This window comes from Dryas octopetala, chromosome 8 (assembly GCF_963921425.1).
Source record: "Dryas octopetala chromosome 8, drDryOcto1.1, whole genome shotgun sequence".
Classification (NCBI taxonomy): Eukaryota; Viridiplantae; Streptophyta; class Magnoliopsida; order Rosales; family Rosaceae; genus Dryas; species Dryas octopetala.
The window spans coordinates 10,534,668-10,557,020 of record NC_141373.1 but is presented as its reverse complement, the minus strand read 5'-3'; the positions used below and the strand labels follow the sequence as shown (position 1 = coordinate 10,557,020).

The following is a 22,353-nucleotide window of genomic DNA, read 5'->3' as shown; positions in this document are numbered from 1 at the left end:
CAGGGCGAGGGAGCATCAAGCTCGGTTTTCACCCGGGCCGCTCATGGCCCTCCCCAAGCTCCGAATAGGGAGCATTATAAAAGTAAGAAGGTGAATGTTAGAATCCTTTTATAATTGGCAAGAGTCTTTTAAATAGGGAGGCAAGGGTCTCCCATTTGCTTTCTTCCAATGTGGAACAATCCTCTAGGCTTATGGCTGGCCAATATATCATATTAATATATTTACAATATATGGCCAAAACCTATTTTTATATAAAATACAAGTAAATATTTGTGTTACATCTAAACTCACAAATTTTTATAATTCTTAAATTAAGATGTAATTATGCTCCAATTATAATTGAGAAGTAATTTACATCTCAACGCGAGCATTAAGGATATTTTTGAATTATAAGAAAATATACAAGAGACACCTAGGATAAAGCTTTTTTTTGTAGATATTGTCTAACACATTATAAAATTAGTTAAAAAATGTAAAAAATAAAATAAAATAAAGAGAAGACAATCTTCTAAGATATCCAAGATTCGAGGAGCTTTTGTTTTCGAAGCCGTTGGTATATGTTGTAGTAGGCACTAGACCAATAGAGCACTATGACATAAATGCCCTTTGAAAGAACGTAATTAGGTGGGCAGATTGGGTCATTTTGCGAATATTCGGCGGGAGAACATGCATCAAAATCAGAGCATATGCAATTAGTTGTAACCAATGATTAGATGTCCACAAAAACTTCGATTTTAGCTCCTAAATGATCAACATCCACATCTTAATATTATTTCCATGTGACATGCAAAAAAAAAAAAAAAAAAGTTGCAAGTCGAATAGTCAAATACAATGAGTTGCGGGTAAAACAAGAATGCTCATGTCCTCATCACCCACCCACTGGTCGTTGGCTAGCTCATTGAAGCTAGCAAAGGTCTACTTGGTCTTCATCTTTGTCTCACTTTTGTGTAGGAAAGTCAATTTTATTTATTTTCCACGAGGCCAAAGAAACTTCTTTTTTATTCACTACGATGACGGAATTGTTAAGTTGAGGAAATTATAAAAATAGTCTACTTATTATTTGTTAAGTTTCGTTTTAGTTTATAAATTTTTTAAGTTTTATATTGGTTCATAAATTGTCTGATGTATTATATTTTAGTCTAAAATAGACAATTTGATCCTTCAAAGTTAATTCATTGGTACAAACTTGATGGGTAAAATTGTCTAATTTTGCTCGATTTAGATCAAAATTAAACACTTCAGACAATTTGTGGACCAATATGGCACTTAAAAAAATTTGTGAACCAAAACGAGACTTAGCGAATTATAAGTGAAGTATTTATGTATTTACCTCTTATTAAGTTTATTTAATCCATCTTTTTCAAAAACTCGTTTTATTATATTTACTTGTAGTTTCTAATTTTCTATAGTGTAGTTAATAAGTTTGTTGATGCACATCTACCTAACATCGATCAATCTCATCAAGACCATTCAACATATTGATCACATTTTTAGGAACATATTGTATATGGAAATTTAATTCATAACTTGTATATGGAAAGTTAATTCATAGCACCTCATTCTTACAATTATGGTTAATCATACACAACACAAACTTGTATGCAAAATTTAGTAATAATGTTGAACTTATTGTATCGGTTCAATAACAGATAAACTTCTTAGTGATGCGTTATGTTGATGACTTGTCTCATATCAATGCGTAAAATTTATTTGACCCATTCTTAATAAGTTATTTAAACTCATGAGTTTTGCTAAAAAATAATTGAAAATCATTTATGTAGCCTTTATTTAATTTTCAAACAAGAATTTAAATAAATCACAAACTTAAAGTTGGAATCCTCAAAATTTTGTGAACCTCAATTTCTCTAGAAAATAAATTGAAAGTTCATAAGATGATCTTTCAATCTCCCAACAAATTTTTCTGGAAAACAAACAAATAACTTACCCCAAATTGAAAATTTGATTTTTGTTATTCTAAATTACAAACGACATAAAACAAAAAGACTAAATTGAAAAAAGAAAAATTAAACTATGAGTACCAAATGTGATGTTGGGCCAAAACAGAGGGACCAAAACTTTAGTTTACCATAAGGGGTGTATGAAATTTTGAGACCCTCAATAAGAGGTTAACGAAATAATTGCCTACTTTGATTACCCTTATGAGACTGAGCATGATTTGTGATGCGAATAACTAAACTTAACTATTACAATCATGTTGAATAGTAGTCTAAAGTTAATATTTAGTGGGATGAAAAATGATTGGATTGTTACAATTCAATTGGACAATTCACAATAGTCTAGAGTAACATGGGAGATAATAATGCATTGAATTGGACAATTCACAATAGTCTGGAGTAATCAACATGCATTCAACATACATTCAATCAAATCCAATCCAAATTATGTCCAAATCCAAACCTAGTATTTTCAGTCCTATCTGATGTCTCTAAAAAGCCTATAAGACTATAAAGTTGAGCTCTTTTTTGGAGTTGCATGTTTGAAAATTAGGATTAAATATAAAAATGGTTTATGAACTTTACAATTATTTTTAATTTGGTTTATTAATTATAAAAAATGTCAATTTGGTTCATAAATTTTTTAAGTTATATCAAAGTAGTACAAACATTAACTTTCATTGAAAAATTTAACGAAAATTGGTCATGTACACAATATGTGACCACATTTTTAAGGATATTTTAATTTGTTCATCACATTTTCATGTGATCAATTTCGTTAATTTTCGGATGAAAGTTAACTTTTGTACTGCTTTTGTACAACTTAGAAAACTAGTAAATCAAATTGACACTTATTACATTTAGTAAACCAAATTAAGAATTAGTATAAAATTTGTAAACCATTTTTATATTTAGCCCAGATGTTGGCATGCTGCCCATGCATACATGTAAGTTTTTTTCTTGGCCATGCATACATACATATAAGTTAGTTAGTAGTATAGTACTAATTTGAATGACAGACTTGTATCAGAATGAGAAGGTCAATGTCGTCCTTTCAGAGCATGTAGAGCCCCCATGATCCTTGAAAATCTCTAGCGTATTGGGAGAACTGAAAGGGATAAAGGGCATTTTAGTAAAACCACCATTCCCAATCACACGCAAGCTCTGGCGTCGTTGACGAGGATGAACCTAATTTGACGGGCCATGCGGTGACTCAATGAAATCAATCAACCCTGGCCCAGATGCACCCACACACACTCTCAGTCAGTCAGTCAGTCAGCTAGCCAGTCCCCTAAATAGTCTTTATTTTATTTTCAGCCCATTTAATATGTAATATTTAACTTTCAGTCCAAAAATAAATACTTAAAAATGGGTGATGAGTGAGACTCGGTTGAGTTGAGTGTCATGCTTTTCTGCTTTGTGTCTATTTTTCCTCTTCAACGTTGTTTACGTGTGGGATGCGCGTCAAAGAAATAAGGTCTGATGAAATAGAGAGAGAGGCGTAAAACATTTTTTAAAAAAGTTCAAAACGTACAAATTTGAAGATTCTTTTTCGCAAGGATAAGGTTAGGCTAAACAAGTAAAGAAAGCCTCCCCGAGTTTTTTTCTTCATCCCAAGTCCCCACCCAATAACTCGCGAAAAATTAATCCTCTTCCTTCCACTTAACTTCTGGCCCAATCAACATGAAATAATGCCTCCCCAGTTCAAACCTAAGTGAAAAGAAAAACAAAAACTACATACATTGCATTGGCATTGTGGGTCCCCACTCCCCACCATGCAATGTAATTATTATTATGATATTTTTAACATTTCTATTTGCTTATTTATTTGGTCAAGTTAAATAAACAAATTCATCCAAATTTAATAGGATTTTTTTTCTTTTGTATAATTTTTGTCTCTCTTTCTCTTTACTTTCTCTGTAATCTTAGAAAATAGAGAACAAGATAACAAAATTGTTACCAAATTAATATTAAGTCTTTTGTTCTTAATTTATGGTCTAGTTTTTTTTTTCTCAAGGTTACATGTTTACGAGAGTTGCAAATTTTGAGAGAGGCTTTAGTGATTTAATTAAGCAAGCAAAACCTATGAAAAATTATTTCTTTCCCAAGATTTTCAAAATTTTCCTTAAGAAAAAAGGTTAATACCAACATCTAGAAGAGTAGATCCAATAAGTGTCCTTATATGACTCCACTAGATGAACCTCCACAAAATATTACCATAAGTATGGTAACCAGAAATAGACGGACATGTGGGGCTATGGGTCATTTAGTGAAAAATGAGTGTGCTTACCTAAGCACTTCTAAATCATTACTAAATTTTAAATGTGAATACTGAATAGGGTTGGGATCCATAGGGTTTATATGGGAAGTTCCAAACTCACTAACATCTACCTTATTAATATAAAAAATTAAAAGGGGTTGTACCCTTTTCAGGTATCATGTTTTATAGTCATATTTTAAAGGTATCATGTTTTATAGTCATGGGAAAAAGTAAAAAACAACAGCCTACGCATTTGGACAGATAAACTTGGAAATCTTATGGAACAGATTTTGAGTAATTATGAGAGGTGGTAGATGGTCATACAGTTGTATTTAATCCAACTATTAAATATATTAAGTATTTAAATTATTTTCTTAAGAGAACAGAACTCTTGCAAACTACTACTATTTGTTTAACACTATTTTTAGAATAGTAAATAACATTTATTGTAGCGTTTAACATAAATAATTAAAAATGCTTATAGATTATAAAAATGATTTTAAGTGGTTTTGAGAAGATGCTTTTTTAAGAAGTATTTTTGCAAGAAACACTTAAAGATTTTGTAAAAATTTATATGTCCTTCCAACTAAAGCGTTTCCAACAAAAGCGCTATTGAGTATAAGTTTTTCTATAAAAATAGTGCCAAACAAACCCACACTAGTGGTATTTCTCATGTTTGAATTTCCATTCTTCAAACTAAAAGAACATTATAGTAAATCTTGCACTTGGTAGAATTTTAATACGAATATTGTAAAAAACTGAAATATAAGTAATTTTATCGTAGTAGTTTCATATGTATTTCCTAAATAAAGTGCAAGAGGTACAACTGGCATTTTCCTTTTTTTTTGTTTTTTCCCGATGAAAAATGGCATTCTCCTTAAATTACCACAAAGTCACAAAATATAGGATCAGTGTGACAGCCAGGAGGGGGGGGATTAAAATGGCAAAGCCGAAGCGCATTCAATTTTTGGCCTTGTGAGTTGTGGCTGTGGCAATGCAGCAGATCAACCAGCCCGTGCGTGACCTGCACGTGACCTTCTTTAAACTTTGAGTTAATTGTATTTGCAGTTTTTGGGAAAATGCCCATGAAGCTCACACCTGTACTCGAACCCAGAATCTAAATAAAAATGCGAGCGCTAACAACAACTAACTCATCCCCCTACGTGGACGCATCCGAGCCGTTGGTGGAAATCCAGATCGCCGAAAGAAAGAGAAACTTCGCGGTGCTTTCCTTACAAAATCTCGCAAGACTATCTAGCGATATAAAGAAAGAACCCTACCCCCCAATTTCTCGCCAACATAATAAACGGTCCTGGTCCCACCATGCACAAGGGCCACGCGGCAACTCGACGCCGTAGCTGATTCGTGGTTTTATGACTTGTGAAGGGAATCTCAGAGGAAAAAAGACCACGAGAAATTGAAAAATAAAAATAAAAAAGAGATATTTGTTTGTTGAGGCCCAAATCGAAATGGGGGCCCACGGCCCAAGTAGCCCAGGTCCCACCACCCACACCCTAATGCCTGAGTCCCGTCCTCGGCTCCTCCCTATATAAAGACGCTTGGGCTGACATGCAATTCTCGCCACTTCCACCTTCTTCATCCTCCAAAATCTAAAACTCCATTTCTGTTTTTCCCAGTTGTTATTTTCTCAGGCTTTCCCGGAAAATTTCACAACTACCCAAAGCTCCTCTCTCTCACCTCCTTCTTCATCATATTCCCAAGTTCTAAACGACCCAGAACCCAGAAAAACCCATCACCATCTCATCGTCCTCATCTATCCCCTCAGCTCAGATCTGCATGCACTGCATGGTTGGGTCCGATTTCGGTGCTTAAAACTTGACTACTCGTTCTGGGCCACAGAAAATTTAATTGTTCTCTTCGTGAAACTCTCTCCTGAGTGTTAGGTGTGGGGATTTCGGAGCTCCGAGAGGGTGACAGAGGGGTGGTGAGCCGTTTCAATAGAGCCCTTACTGCTTCGTTTGAGGGGGTAGCCGGGGCTCCGGCCTCGGCGGGTTTTAAAGCCCCCATTCTTTACAAACTCACACAAAAAATAATCAAACCCTAACCTCAAAAATTCTATTCCTTTCATTCTTTTGATCGTCGCGGAAAGAGATGCCGGCCCTGGCTTGTTGCGTGGACGCCGCCGTGGCTCCTCCCGGCGGCTACGCCTTCTCCTCCTCAGTCGGGGATAGCTCTCTTCCCGCGCCGGTCCCATTCTCCGGCGTCCCTCTGGAGACCACCACCACCACCGCCGTCAATTGGTCCCCGTCCCTCTCGTCCGCCCTCTACCGTATCGACGCGTGGGGCGGGCCCTACTTCTCCGTCAATTCCTCCGGCAACGTCTCCGTCCGCCCCTACGGCGAGGCCACTCTGCCCCACCAGGAGATTGATCTGCTGAAGATTGTGAAGAAGGTTTCGGATCCGAAATCCGAGTGCGGGCTTGGGTTGCAGCTGCCCCTCATTGTCCGATTCCCCGACGTACTCAAAAACCGCCTTGAGTCGCTCCAGGCCGCCTTCGACTACGCGATCCAGTCCCAGGACTATGGCTCCCATTACCAGGGTGTGTACCCGGTGAAATGCAACCAGGACCGCTTCGTCGTCGAGGACATTGTCAAATTCGGGTCGCCCTTCCGGTTCGGATTAGAAGCCGGGTCCAAGCCCGAGCTGCTCTTGGCCATGAGCTGCTTGTGCAAAGGTAACCCAGAAGCCTTTTTGGTTTGCAATGGATTCAAGGACTTTGAGTACATCTCGCTCGCTCTGTTCGCGAGGAAGCTGGCTCTGAACACCGTGATTGTTCTGGAGCAAGCCGAAGAGCTCGACTTAGTGATCGATTTGAGCAAGAAGCTCGGGGTCCGACCCGTGATTGGCCTCCGTGCAAAGCTCAGGACCAAGCATTCGGGCCATTTCGGGTCGACTTCCGGCGAGAAAGGGAAGTTCGGGCTCACCACTGCGCAGATTCTTCGCGTGGTGAAGAAGCTTGAGCAAGTGGGTATGCTTGATTGTCTTCAGCTGTTGCATTTTCACATTGGTTCTCAGATCCCTTCGACTGCTCTGCTCGCTGATGGCGTGGCCGAGGCTGCGCAGATCTATTGCGAGTTGGTTCGCCTTGGTGCCCACATGAAGGTCATAGACATCGGAGGTGGTCTGGGTATTGATTACGATGGATCCAAGTCAAGTGACTCTGAGATTTCTGTGAGCTACGGGCTCGAAGAGTATGCCGCGGCGGTTGTCCGATCTATCCGGTTTGTTTGCGACCGGAGATCAATTAAGCACCCTGTGATTTGCAGCGAAAGTGGTCGAGCCATTGTGTCCCATCACTCGGTTTTAATATTCGAGGCCGTCTCTGTCAGCAGTGCTGGTGAGGATCCCTCCATGTCTGCCTATGGGCTCCAGTATTTCATTGAGGGGCTTACAGAGGAAGCTCGTGCCGATTACCGCAACCTCTCGGCCGCGGCAATGCGGGGTGAGTATGAGGCTTGTTTGACATATGCTGATCAGCTTAAACAGCGCTGTGTTGATCAATTCAAAGAAGGGTCTATTGGTATTGAGCAATTGGCCACCGTTGATGGGCTCTGTGATTTGGTTTCAAAGGCAATCGGAGCATCCGATCCAGTCCGAACCTACCATGTGAACCTCTCGGTTTTTACTTCAATTCCAGACTTCTGGGGTATTGAGCAGCTGTTTCCTATAGTCCCCATTCACCGCCTCGACCAGCGGCCAGCGGTGAGGGGCGTGCTCTCGGATTTGACATGTGACAGTGACGGGAAGATCAACAAGTTCATCGGCGGCGAGTCGAGCTTGCCGCTGCACGAATTGGAAGGCAGTGGTGGTGGCGGGCAGCCGTACTATTTGGGGATGTTCTTGGGCGGGGCTTATGAGGAGGCGCTCGGCGGAGTCCATAACCTTTTCGGTGGCCCGAGCATTGTTCGGGTCTCGCAGAGTGACGGGCCCCACAGCTTCGCGGTGACGCGAGCTGTGCCAGGCCCGTCCTGCGGGGACGTCCTCCGGGTGATGCAGCACGAGCCTGAGCTCATGTTCGAGACGCTCAAGCACCGCGCTGAGGAGTGCGGCCAGGCTGATGATGATGGCATGGCAAGTGCAGCCATCGCCACCAGCCTCGCCCGCTCCTTCCACAACATGCCTTATCTGGCGGCGGCTTCGTCTTGTTGCTTGACTGCAATCAATAACCATGGTTTCTACTACTGCAGTGAGGATGATTACGACATTGTTGCCGATTCTGCTGCTGTGGAGGAGGAGCAATGGTCTTACTGCTGTGCTTGAGCCATCCCCTTAGTGTTGTTGTTGGTTTGTCTGCTGGGGTCGTCTGGTGTAATTTTCATTTTATTTTTATTTTTGTTTTTGTTTAAATTTCATGAAGAGCAATGGATGTAAGAAGAAGCAAGTCAGAGAGTCCTTTGCAATTTGTGGAAAAGAGGAATGGGTGCCGAATCCACCCTTTTGTAAATTCGGGGCCTTATTCCCTCTTCCTATGCTTCTTAGTAGACTTTTTTAAATTTTTTTGGTTCAGAATGTTAGCTTTAAACCTAATTTTCAGTTGGCTTTGCTTTGTTCTCCTTGTCTACAGCCTACAACAACATGCTACTGCATATTGACGTTATTGATTGCTTTTACTTTTTATTCAATCTGTGATCCTTTGTAGGGCCTTTGTGGGCTGTTGGTTTGCATTGTGCTAAAAGCTTGATAAAAAAGAAATTGAATGGGGTCAAGTGTCTTTTGAAAAGGGTTGGATAAGGAGATTCTGAAATCATGGTTTGTGGGGTCTGGCTGTGTTTGTATTTTGTCTTTTTGGTGAACAGTTTTGCCTTGCCAATCCTTGCTTCAGAGGTCAGCCTTAATGACAAATCTGTGAGAATTAATAATAATATGCCTGTAGAAACTGCTTGTTCTGCATAATTGATTAATTGGATGAGATGGGCATATGCTTTGTTGACCATGACCACAATTTTGTGGGCTTGTGTAGTAGCCTCAAGACATGTTGTGGTCAAGATTGGCTGTAATACCCTATGTGAAGAAGACTGGTGGTTGTGAGTCTTGTGAGTCTTGAGGCACACAAATCATAAATGCATGTTGTTTATGGTTTGAAACTTGGAAAAACTGCAACTGTATATTGTAAGATAAGGCAGGGCTAACAACTGCTATTTACACATGCACTCTAAATTTAATATTTTATTATTTTAAAATATACATAAAAGAAGTGCAAGATGACAAACTGAGAGTGCGAATAACATTGTCAAAACCAAGCAATTTTAGATGAAATGGAGTAGAATGAATGAAAGACTAATGTGAGTGAGCTTATAGGAAAGCAAAAATCAGAACAATGAAGTATAAGGAGCCTGAATGATTGACTAAGAACTATAGCTATCTTCAATCGTAGTAACAGAAATGACTGCCTCATGTTCTCTTTTTATTTTTTTCAGTGAGTGCCTCATGTTAGGAAACAACACACAGATGATTAAATGTGGTTAGTATCTTAACAAAAAATGTTTATATTTGGAAGTTAGAAAAAGGATGGGAGATGCTTGTAGAACAATGACTTCTGTGAAAACTATTGATGGGTTCATATTTTGTACCTGGGTTGATATTCTGTTTATTTTCTGATGGTGGGTTGGAGGTGGACTATAATTGTCATGGAATATGCATAATGTAGCCTTTGTGGAACAAAGTCAAGATCCTTCATGATATTTGTATCCTCCAATTCACGTTAAGCAATATTGGACCCAATCTTGTATAGATTACTTTGTCTGTGGGTTCCCTCTATAATGAGCTCCTTTACATATAGCCTGTTTTACTTCCAGCCATGTTCTCAAATTTTTAGTGATTCTTTTTTATCAGAATATTTCCAACCACATTGGAAATAAGTATTTATATTTTAATATGTTTTGATAAAACATTTGATCTTGGCATGCATTTAAATATAGAAAAGAATCTGTGGGAAGCCAAATTAATTTTGTTTCTAAGGGATAGGAATCTAAACAAAAAGATACAACAATGGCTCATATATATCTTTAAGATAGAATGAGCATATTCAGCTTTGAAGATCCACAAATAGATTTTTGAGGTGGACTCTGAACCACATTCTCAAGATGCCTTACATTATTATATACAGAATAACTAATATGAGGCACTAATTATGAAAGGAATGTTTTACTAGAGTCCTTAAATTAATCCAATGACACATAATTTTATTAAGGCCAAATGACACTTTTGGTCTTTTTACGAAATTTCCACTTTGGTTCTATACTTTTATTTTTGGCGATTTTGGTCAAGTACTTTCTATACAATAACAATTAAGTCTAAATAGTTAACATCATTTAAATTGTTGACGGAGAATCCGATGTAGAAGCACGTGCTTTGCACATGATTGATATTTTGAACAATTTAGTCCCTCTTGATGCCTATTTAAGTATTTAAGCCCCTACTGATCATTTAACATGTTCAGTTTGATGTTGAAACTTCTTATTTTTCCTAAATGATTGCATATAATGGTAAATATCGCTTACATATAATGGTAAATATCGCTTACATAGACATCCAGGTAGAGTTAGATGTTCGAAATGCCATTCACCGTTCACGTGTGCAAAGCACGCTGGATTTTCCATCATCAATTTAAACGAGATTAACGATTTGGACTTAATTGCTATTGTATTGGAATTACCGAACATAATTTTCTAGAATTAAAAGAACAAGACCAAAGTGGAAGTTTCATGAAAGTACAGGGACCAAAAGCATCATTTGGCCTTTTATTAACTTAAAACTTCACTCATACCCATTTTATTATCCAATAACCCATTTTAAATTACTAACTCTTAAAAAAAAAAAAAAAAACCTCACCTAAATGGCCAAACCCATTTTATTCCTTGTCCCATTCTGACTTCATCTGTCAACGGGTTAAACTCATACCCTCCTATAACGTAGAATGAAGCTTGTAGAGGCTGCATGTTAAGTTTTAACTCTGAGATTTTGGGTCAGAGTTGAAACTTAACATAAAGCCAACAAAACAGATGTCATTTGATTAATCTAAGGGTTATTCATAGTCCCTCATGGTAGCCAAAATCTTATTATATATACGCCTTGAGGATCAATCTACTTCTCACAGAATATTAGCTTTTTTACTGGTATAGAGATGAATTGCTTTGCTTTATTTAGAATTTCATTGTTAGCTCTTGCATGATTTGATCTTCATTTTTTTTTTTTTTGGGGTAAGTTAAGGCACATGGGGATTGTGGGCTTGTCACTCTTCTGGGCTTGGGCCCTCTGATCTAGTGTTGCTTTATTCCTTTAAAGCTGTCTGAATCTGCTGGTGCCTATTGGGAACATTAGGTATGTGAATAAAAACTGTGGATGAGATTATAATAAATTTCTGAATGGAGATTGATATTATGTCATAAAGTTTATTGTGCTGATTAATTAATTCTTTGATGACCTCGAGAAGCATGAACTGTATTTATTTCAGTGCAGATAGTACCTTTTTTTTGGTGGCCATGAAAGCAAGATATGCAACGGATTGAATAGAAAACAAAAGAAAACAAAAACAGCAATAGGAAAACAGAAGCAGAAAACACATTACTAAGGTAGTGGTCCTGGAGTGAAATGGGGTTGGCCTAGTTGGTCGAGAACAATAGCTCACCCCTGCACACTCGGGTTCGAACCCTCCCCGTGGTCCTTGACAAGGTTCGACCGATTACTATTCCAACAATATTGTGTCACATTTCACATTAATCCCACAGTAGAAATTTTTTAATAATTAATTATATATAGTGCTACGGTGCTACCTTCTTGGAAGCAATCAGATTGGTGCTTTGGTAGCCTTACATATTCGATAGGATTAGGGATTACCATTGTTTGTGGGAAAATCCACATCGATCCGAATAGCCAGTCACAGCTCGACACGTGGCTGGTCAACACCCACCTCGGAGTTGACTCTCTGTGGTCAAACTTTGACCTCCACATCATCACTGGTCAGCATTTCCTCTGCCAGCTCAGACCGAATTTCCACGCCGGGCCCACCATGTTCGGTCCGAGCCGAACCGATGATCTTTTAATGGATCGAGTGTCCATCTCACTACGGTCATCCCGGTTCGGCTCGGCTCGGCATAGGGCACGGTCTCTTTTCGAGTTCTGGCGTCGACCAGTTAGGGTTCGGAAGGACCCCAGTCTACTGGATCGGCTCGGTCTTGAATCCCATGCCCGATCCGATCACACATGGACTTTATGTCTACGCATAAGAACATGTGTTTGTATCGGCTCGGCTCGGCTCTCCGCCGCCATTCCCGGGAAGATCACGCTGGGACGAACCGCCACACTTAAATGCACCTGACACAAATCTTCTGACAGAGGGAATGTCAGGCCTGCATTCATGACTATTGGGGCAGTTTGCCCGAACCTTCCACCTTTGCATTTAATGGAGCATTCAGTGCAGCATTGAATGCTGAGGAAGCAAGCATCTGAACATGCAACTAGGTCTGGCCAGGTGCGTGGGTCTCTGGCAACCATTCATTCACAATGTAGGTAACTTACTCATCAGGTTTTCCTTTGCTTATATATATCAACCCATATGTGCAAAACAACTACTACGCATCTACACACAAAACACTTACACAAAATTTCCACTCACCAAAGAGCTTACCCAACTTGCTGAGAATAACCCAGAACATTTGCCTTGTTCTTCCTATTCTCCCAAGTTCATCTTCTGTTCTTCCTCATCCACCATCAAACACCATCACTGATTTCATCATCGGAGTGTGTTTGGCTGGTACCACACCGGTCCATTCCCTTTGATATTGTTTCTCTTGCAGGAAGATCTCAACCAGCATCCACTTCATCATCCAGCAAAGCACCTGATCAGCCAGATCAGCTTATCTAAGTTGTTGCATCTACTTTACGAGAATTTGCATCAACAACCATAGTGAAACATTAAAAGTTTTGGCATTACCTCTCTGATCTGGATGTCTTTTAACTGCTAGGATAAGGTACAAAAATTATCATGGCTGCTAGGGTTCAGAGTAAATGACATTTTGTTCAAGTTTTCATTTCCAGTCGACTGCCATACAAATCTATTTTGGTGGAGAATAAGGAGCATAGTCCTTTATAAACACATGCTTTGATGTGTATGTCAATTGTAAATGTTCAACTCAACTAGTTGGTTGTCAAGATGCTCAGGGTATACATAGGGCTGGGTCGGTTTGACCGAAAAACCGAGATCGAACCCGAAACCGGCCCAATCGATACCGAGAATAACCGTACCGGAGAAGAACCGTACCGAGACATCGGTTTGTCAACCGAACCGGTATGTTTCGTTTAGGTTTCGGTTCTCAGATCTTAAAACCGTCGGTTTACCGAACCGGACCGAATATATATAACAGTTAATTTAAAATAATACCATTTTATACATTTCTAATTTTCTATACCCTAAAATACCTTTCTATAATACATTTATATACATTTTTATAATTTATAAAACATATATAAATTTATAAACCCTAAACTCTAAAGTCTAAACTCTATTGTGTGTTTTAAAAAATTTTAAATCATATACCTTATATCTTATACCCTAAGACTATAATTCATACTTTCATAGTTGGTATATAAGTATATAACTATAAAAATGTCTAGGATATGGTATAATATGGTATAATATTAGAATATGGTATATCACTATATATGCTATACCCTATATACCCTAAGGTTTAGGATATGGTATAATATTAAGGTTTAGGGTATTTTTAATTAGTTTTTATATAGAAATATATTATATAGATTATATAAAAATGTATTTTAGGGTATATAAATGTATTATATAAATGTATTAAAAGTAAAAATTCCAAACTCCAAACCTCAAACCAAATCTCAAAATACCCTAATGTCTAAATTAAATTAATTAATAAAATGAAATAAGACTTAAACAAAATAACCCTTTTTTTTTTTTTTTTAAGAATATAAAATATAATGATTAAGACCTCTTTTTTTATTTATTTTTTAAAATAAATGGCATTCTTTGATTGGATGTTCTCATTCTTACTATACCCCCTACCCCATGGAATCTTAATTCCCACAAATAACAAAAAGCTTGAATGACGTAGGTGGCTTTGATGGCTGCCACACAATGGCCAATTGAAAAGATTTTGAGATGCCATTCTTGGTTTTTGGAGCTGTCCTTCTAATATTGCAGAAAGCAATTACTTATCCATATAATAAAATCTATGGGCTTCGCATCTCATATATTGCAGTACTGATCATTAGCCTAGCTATCAAGCCATCATCTCTGAGCTCTGCATCATCTCCGAGCTCCGCCTTCATCTCCGATCACGGCCAACTTCGATTTCTGGAGAAGAACTTGCAAAGATCTGCTGCTGCCCCAAGTGTTCCTCTTCTCCCTTTCTCCTTTTTCTCTCTGATGCGATTTTTTTCTCTCTCTCTCTCTCTCTCTCTCTCTCTCCTCTCTGCAATCTCGCTTTCTTTGTTTCCGGTCAGGGTCCATTCCAAGCCGAGCCGACCGAGAATGCCGGTCTAACCGAGTTCCGGTTTACCGACATTCCGGTACCGGTCTCGGTAACCAAAATGGCCAACCGAGGGGGGTTCGGTCGGTACACGGTTTGGGGATTTCGGTTCGGTAACCGTACCGAACCCACCCCTAGGTATACATGGGTATTGTTTGGGACATAGTTTTAGTGAGCACTTGTTTTCCAGCCCTGGAGAGGAGATTGCCAATCCCCACCTGAGATCCAAGCCTCACGTTGAGCTTAAATTAGCTCCTTTTAAGGAATAAGTCTAAGGAAATGACAAATTTGATTCCTATACTATGGTTTGGGTGTTTCTCAATTAGGTTCATATAATTTTAATTTTTTCATTAAATTCTCTATATTAGGCTTCGTTAATAATAAAATATGAATGAAAGAATCCGTCTATTAGTTATATATATATATTTTTTCAATTAGATTCCGATAGTGAGGTTCGTTTTCAATCACGTTTGTACATTTAGGTTTTGTTTTTTTATTAAGTTCCTCCTTTAATGTTCTGCACGAGAAATGATTGTGTGTCAACACTAACATGTTGACATAGTGTTACAAATCTATTTAATTATAATATGTTGACAATAATTAATATCTAAAACCTTTAAGTCTCTTAAAAATTTTATACGTGTCAATTGGTAATACCATATCAGCATTATGACACATGGTGCTATAGTCACATACAAATTTTTCGAGCATCCTTCTCCTTCTCTTTTTCTCCTTATTTTTTTCTCTCTCACCATAAACGAGGAGGCTGACAACCTTGTTAGGGTGAGATTTTGGCTTTATAATAGTAAAGATAAAGGTTAAAGGGGGAGGGCGAATACAAGGCTTAGGATATAGGAATAAACGATTTTAACCACTAAAAGTCTAGAACTACAATGCCCCAGTGCACTTTTTTTGTTTTCTTTCTAATTTTATTAGTTTCCTTTTTTTTTTTGGTCGAAAGTTTAATAATTTCTTTTGTAATACTTTTATAAACAGTTTGGCACTGCTTCTTAGAAACACTTATAATCAGCAGAGCTTTTGCTGAAAGCGCTTCTGCTCATAAGCACATACAAATTTTATAAAAATTTCAAATGCTTCATGCAAAAGTATTTGGAAGTGTTTCTTGAAGAAGCATCTATCAAGTGCTTCTAAAAAAACCACTTAAAAACGCTTTTATAACCTAGAAACACTTTTATTTATTTTTGCCAAACACAATCAAAAGCGCTTTTACTAATTTAAAAACACTTTTGCCAATTTTAAAAGCAGTACCAAACAGGTTCTTCCCGTTTGACACTGTTTTTTAGAATTGCTTATAATCAGTAGCGCTTTTGCTATAAGCACATACATGAAGTTAAATTTCGAAATTTTTGGCGACGAAAATTTTGATTTTTGAAGGTACCGAAATTTTATCACACAACTATAAATATTTCGTGAGAATTTCGCCAAAATGTTCAAATTTCTCTTAGAGAAATACAAACCCAGCCCTTTTTCATGGAGTTTATAGATTTCTTTTCGTCTGTCTTGGCGTGATTGAGGAGGGAGGAGAGAAAAGAGTGAGAAGAGAGAAGAGATGGGGAGGGAGAGGAGGAAGGGAAGGAAGATCTGGGAAGGGGATTAGTGCAGAGAGGGGTAAGGGAGGAGAGAGAAGAGATATATCATATATGATATATTATATATGCAACACAATGGTTGGGAGAGAGAGAAATGAGAGGGAAGAAGAGGAAGGAAAGAAAAAAAAGGAAAGAAAAAAAAGGAAAGAAAAGAAAAGAAAAAAAAAAGAAAAAAAAAAAGAAAAAGAAAAGAAAATAAAAGAAAGGAAAAGAAAAGAAAAAAGTTTAGGATTTATTGGGGTTTGGGGCCTTTAAGCAATTAGAAAGAAAAAAAGGATTTAGAGTTTTATTTGACTCTTTTGAGGTTTCGTTTAGTTATTTTTAAATCTTAAACCATAATACATTTTTATATAAAAAATAATTAAAATACTCTAAAATGCATAAATTGTAATATCTTATACCATATATTAAAGAATATAGAGTATATAGGATTTAGTGTATAGATTATAGAATATAAAAAGTATTATGGTATATAGAATATATAGGGTTTAGTGTATAAATTATAGAGTATAAAAAATATATTAATTTCATTTATTCATTATACTAATTTTATTTAACAGTATTTGTCTCCAGCGCGCAATGTTTATTTATATCACATGAAATCTACTATATAATTTGGTTTATTCAATGTTTTTTTTAACAGTGTAGTAGATAATATATTAAACAAACATATAGTAAAGTTTCATTCAAAATTTCTGTATTTTGATAGCAATTTTCGTCGTTTTTGTCTAATTTTTGTCGAAATTAAAAATTTGTCGAAATTTCTGTGAAATCTGAAATTTCACTCTTTGAGAATTTCAAGTGTTTCACGCAAAAGCACTTGGTAGTGCTTCTTGAGAAAGCACTTGTCACCTGACAGGTGCTTCTAAAAAAATCAGTTAAAAACGATTTTATAATCTATAAGTACTTTTATTTATTTCTGTCAAACGCAACCAAAAGTGTTTTACTAATTTGAAAACACTTTTGCCAATTCTAAAAACAGTGCCAAACAGACTCTTAGTATGATTTGAGAGGGGAACAGTGGAGAAGTTTCCGAAAAAAATTCGTAAGGGTATTAACAGAATCCCCCCATTCAATATTCCTCATGTGAGGCTTAAATAGTGTCTGGCCCATGTCTCATAGGCTGATAGCCTAAGGCCCAAAGGCATCTATTGCACACGTGGGCCGTCGGCAATAATGAGAAGCACATAGCGTACCCAAAACGCAGAGAATTACAACATCTTAGCCTCTCCTTACGCAATCGGGTTCTCGTCTAACTCTATAATCTCCAAATAAAATTCCAAATCAAATTCAGATCATCAAACACAGTGTGACTTCTTCTTCTTCGTCTCTCTCTCTCTCCCTCCGTCTATCTCCTAATAAGGTATCAAACTTCTCACCCTCAATTCCCACTTATTTACCGTTTTGCTTTGCTTTTAGTAGTTTTCCAATACGTAATCTGTTTCAGTTCTAGATCCATTCAATTTTGGCTGCTTAACAAAAAAAACAATCAAATTTTGAATCTCTCTCTTCTGCCCATGTCTTGCTTTTGAAGAGAAATCAAAATTGCGTCTTTTTCTCTTGGAATTAAGTCAAACACTTATATTGGGTTCAGCTTTGAGTAATGGTTATTTTCAATTTTCCCCATGTTTTTGGGTGTTGTTATAGTATGCCATTTGTTAATTCTGTATTCAGAAATTTAATATAATATATTGTTATATATCCTTCTTAGTTTTTTGAATCTAATTTTTTATTTACATTACGTTTATTCAATATATTTTCTGGAAAGTTGGAAACTTTTTACTAGTTATTACTTTGATGGGGGCATTAGTTTTTTTGTTAGGGTAGATTAATCTATGAAAGCGTGATAATTTGATATTTAATTATTGGGTTTTGCTTAAGCATATGAGCTATGTGTTTTTCTGTTGTTTCTTATTTTTCAGGGAGCTTTTGGAGGTTGATTACCGGTGTAGAAATCTATAAGCAGTGAAAATGGTATGAATTCAGTTTAGTATATCAGTATTTATCCAAAAGAAAAAGATAAAACGTTTTACTTTCAGCTGTTTAAATACTTGATCCTAATGGGTAGCTCATGATTTTCTGGTTTGAAGAATATATTACTGTTTATATTTTTTCATTCCTTTATGAAAGCATCATACTTGGTTGAGTGTGTGTAACACTGATTCAAATGGTAATTGCTTGAGTAGTTTTGAGATAAACTCTCATAGCTTACAATCTACTTTGCATTCTCATGCAATTGGAGATACTACTAGTTATGGTATCTTTTTCCTTCGTATTTATGATTACCTTGTGCTGTTGGCAGACTAAAATATATAGCATTATCACAACAAATTTCTAGTTTTAGTTTGTGAAGACAAGATGTTAAGTGTTAACTACTACCGTAGATATTACTTGGTATCTGGGTTGGTTTATGTTGCTTACTTGAAGAGATTTTTCTTATTACTTTTCTTCATTCATATTTCATGAAACTCCTATCAGTTGTTTTCCTTGATTAACCATGAATTTTATTAAAAATTAGTCTATCATGTTGCAGTATTTTGATGGATATGGGTATCATGGGACATCGTTCGAGCAGACATATCGATGTTATCCTGCATCTTTTATTGAAAAGGTTGGAATGCTTTCTTAATTTTCTTTTTCAAACTATTTTTATGTCTCAGCACTGTGAAAATGTATGATTATTGCCCTTAATTGAAACACCATGCATCAATTCCTCTCTCTCTCTCTCTCTCTGTCTCTCTGTCTCTCTCTCTCCTTGTCCCCTCTTAAATCGTAACTAAACTGTTATCTTACAGGCTTTATTATTAGTTGTGTATAACGCTGAGCAAGGCTTTATGAGCCAATTATATTATAGTTGTGCGATGAATGATACATGCACTTGATTGTTAGGAAACCTCTCCCTTCCTCCTTCACCCCCTCCCTTTTAGGCAGCTGAATTCTCTTCATGTGTCTGCATCTGAAAGTTTGTGTTCTGTTTCTCGATGTTCCTTTATTCTGATGTCAATTTATATTACCTATTTTGCAGCCACAACTTGAAAGTGGTGATAAAAGTAAGTCTCCAACTTGTCACTTTTACTGGTTAGACTTCCTTTTATTGTATAGTCCTAATTTTGTTTTATTTTCTGATTTTTCAGTTATAATGCCTCCCTCAGCCCTTGATCGCCTTGGTTAGTCGTTTTAGTTTAGTCCTTTCTTATGGAAATTCTTACTTCAAATTAATTTATTTGGTATTACCTACCAACTCTGATCTGGAATGCTTATATTGACTATAATCCTGCAGCATCTCTACACATTGATTATCCAATGTTGTTTGAGCTTCGGAATGATGCTGCTGAGCGGGTCTCTCATTGTGGGGTTTTGGAGTTCATTGCAGAAGAAGGCATGATCTATATGCCATATTGGGTAAGAATTCAGTGTGTTTGTCTGTTTATATCCCTGGCATAACTTGGGCAAGTTACTATGGGTTTCTGTTTGGCAGCCAAAGATGTCTTCTGATCTTTGATTTGTGTCGATTCTTTTTTGAATTTTTTTTACTTAGATGATGGAGAATATGCTCTTGCAAGAGGGGGACATTGTGCGATTGAAAAATGTGACTCTTCCGAAGGGAACATATGTTAAATTGCAACCCCATACAAAGGACTTTTTAGATATCTCAAATCCAAAAGCTATGTAAGTTAATGATTCGTATGTTGTTACTTATTCATTAATGTCTGTCTTTTGGAAAAGGAGATTCTTGAAGGTGAAATTCATTTTTTTTTTCTTGTATTCAAAATGGGTGTGCTATTTTCAGCATGTCTCCACATTTGTTCCACTTGTGTCAATTAAATTTTTCTGGGGAGACCCTAGGAATGTATAGAAATTAGGAATATTTTTGGTTTTCTTATTCAATTTAGTTTAGATATTTGTAAAGGAGGAAACAAAATCAGTGTTATGGCAGGAGTGAATTGATGTGAACTGTTACTTTAAGGACAGTAAACAGGTTGATAAACATTTGATTTATTGTTGTGTTCTTGTTGAATCTGTGTGTTTCTTTGTCATTATGTACAGTTTGAGTGGTGTGTATATAATGCTGAGTTCCTCTTTGACGTTCATGCCCAAAACTAGCTATCTTTTTTTTTTTATCATTTCCACAAATGGAAAGAAGTTGATTATTCTGTGAGCTGTACCATTTGACCTATCATTTTACTTTTGTCATGCAGCTTGGAGACAACACTAAGGAATTTTTCCTGCTTAACCACTGGGGATAGTATTATGGTAGCATATAACAACAAGAAGTACTACATAGATATTATAGAAGCAAAGCCTTCTCATGCAATAAGTATTATTGAGACAGACTGTGAGGTCGACTTTGCACCTCCTCTTGACTACAAGGAACCTGAAAAGCCTGTTGCAGCTGTTCCTCTAAACAAGGCAACGGCTCAAGGTACATATTTCTTTATCCTCATTGCCATATGTATGATGTATCACTGGCATATTTTTCAGCTTGGACATTTGTTTTCTTCAGTTCTGGGTTTGTGGTTGAATAGAATTTCTTCTTGTTTTCTTTGTATGGATATTTTCCGTAAGCATTTCTTTCATTTCCTTGCTCTTTTTAAAGGTTGAGTGGGCTTATATGGTTTGTCTCTTCTGTGCGAGCTTCATATTAAAAAGGATGTTCTAATGAAGTTAGACAGAGGCATTATACATTTTTATTGATGCACATACCGCTAGATGCCACACATAGGTGTTGATTCATTTAGGGAGAATCCTGGCTTGGTAACTGCATAAGTTTTTCCAAGTTCACTTGCCACTAGGACACTGCCTATGTAAAATGTTCAAGAATTTATGCATTGTTTGCTAGAACTCACAAGGATAATCACGACATATATGGTGATTAGAGCTCCCTGGGTTTCAAGTTTTGACATCACATAAATTCCAATTTTCCTACCTTTTGCAACCTGGTACAATATAAATTCCAGTAAATCCTTAGGTTCTGTGAAATGTACAAATTTTCTGCTTGAATGCTGGAACTGAAAATATGAAATGGTGGCATATTATAGTGACTACAGGTTTACTTCAAGTCACAGAAATTACATAGGCGCACCTGTGCTGCCTTCTTAATGTTGAAATACATTACTCAATGTATTTCGAGTTTTGATATAATCTGAGTATTCCATTGTCCAAAAAAATGAGGTTCTAATTTTCTTGCAGTGGAAGAGGATCCTGCTGAGACTGAACCTAAATTCAATCCCTTCACTGGAGCTGGAAGACGCTTGGATGGGAAGCCTTTGAAGTATGAGCCAGCACCATCTTCTTCCTCAGGGTCCAAAGACAAGAAACCTGTAGTCTCCAATGGTAGTGCACAACCTTCTACAGGATCTAGTTCACAAGCTACCAGTCGCCAGGCTCAGGGAAAGCTTGTTTTTGGAGCAAATGCAAGCCGTACTCCAAAGGAAACGCAAAAGGTACCCTTGTTTCACGACTTCCATCAACTTTATTTGGAATTATATTACCAACCATTACCCAGTCCGATGCTGACCGTAAATCATTTGTTTTTATTTATTTCTGCAGGAAGCTAAAAAAGAGTCTAAACAAGAGCAGCAGCCCGAAAAGAAGGAAGAGCCAAAATTCCAGCCTTTTACAGGGAAAAAGTACTCACTAAGGGGTTAATTGGATTGTCAAACCATCTGTTACTTTTAACTTATATTGTACCACCCTCCATCCTTATCTGAGTTATAGATTTGGTGAAACAAAATTATGTTCTAGATTTGTGGAAACTGAGGATAGAAATACAACTAAAGTTGTTTGTGAAGCTTTGATTTTTTTATTTTTTTTTTACCCCGGGATCTAGTGCTTCATAACATGATTACAACCATAAACTTACTACCATTTCCACTTGCCTGAGGGTAGCTTTCGCGGAGGGATTTGTGTTTTTGTCTGCATGTTTTTACTTGACTTTTATTATTGATTCAAGAGTAACCAAAATAGTGGGGAATTCATTAATACTTTTAAGTGTTTGTTAAGTCATTCCA

General features: G+C 37.0%; 2 protein-coding genes across 2 annotated transcripts; both read left to right on the top strand.

The window, feature by feature from the left end:
- The first annotated feature begins 5,785 nt into the window (after positions 1–5,785).
- ADC2 (arginine decarboxylase 2) lies at positions 5,786–8,858 on the top strand. Its single transcript, XM_086253450.1, has one exon. It carries the CDS (start codon positions 6,328–6,330, stop codon positions 8,494–8,496), a length of 2,169 nt encoding a protein of 722 aa, XP_086109576.1. The 5' UTR covers positions 5,786–6,327; the 3' UTR covers positions 8,497–8,858.
- Positions 8,859–17,548: 8,690 nt separating this feature from the next.
- Positions 17,549–22,133, top strand: UFD1 (ubiquitin fusion degradation 1). Its single transcript, XM_086253170.1, has 10 exons — positions 17,549–17,705; positions 18,265–18,316; positions 18,876–18,953; positions 19,368–19,392; positions 19,477–19,509; positions 19,623–19,744; positions 19,881–20,011; positions 20,542–20,765; positions 21,533–21,786; positions 21,893–22,133. Exons 2-10 carry the CDS (start codon positions 18,314–18,316, stop codon positions 21,989–21,991), a joined length of 969 nt encoding a protein of 322 aa, XP_086109296.1. The 5' UTR covers positions 17,549–17,705; positions 18,265–18,313; the 3' UTR covers positions 21,992–22,133.
- The last annotated feature ends 220 nt before the right edge of the window (positions 22,134–22,353 follow it).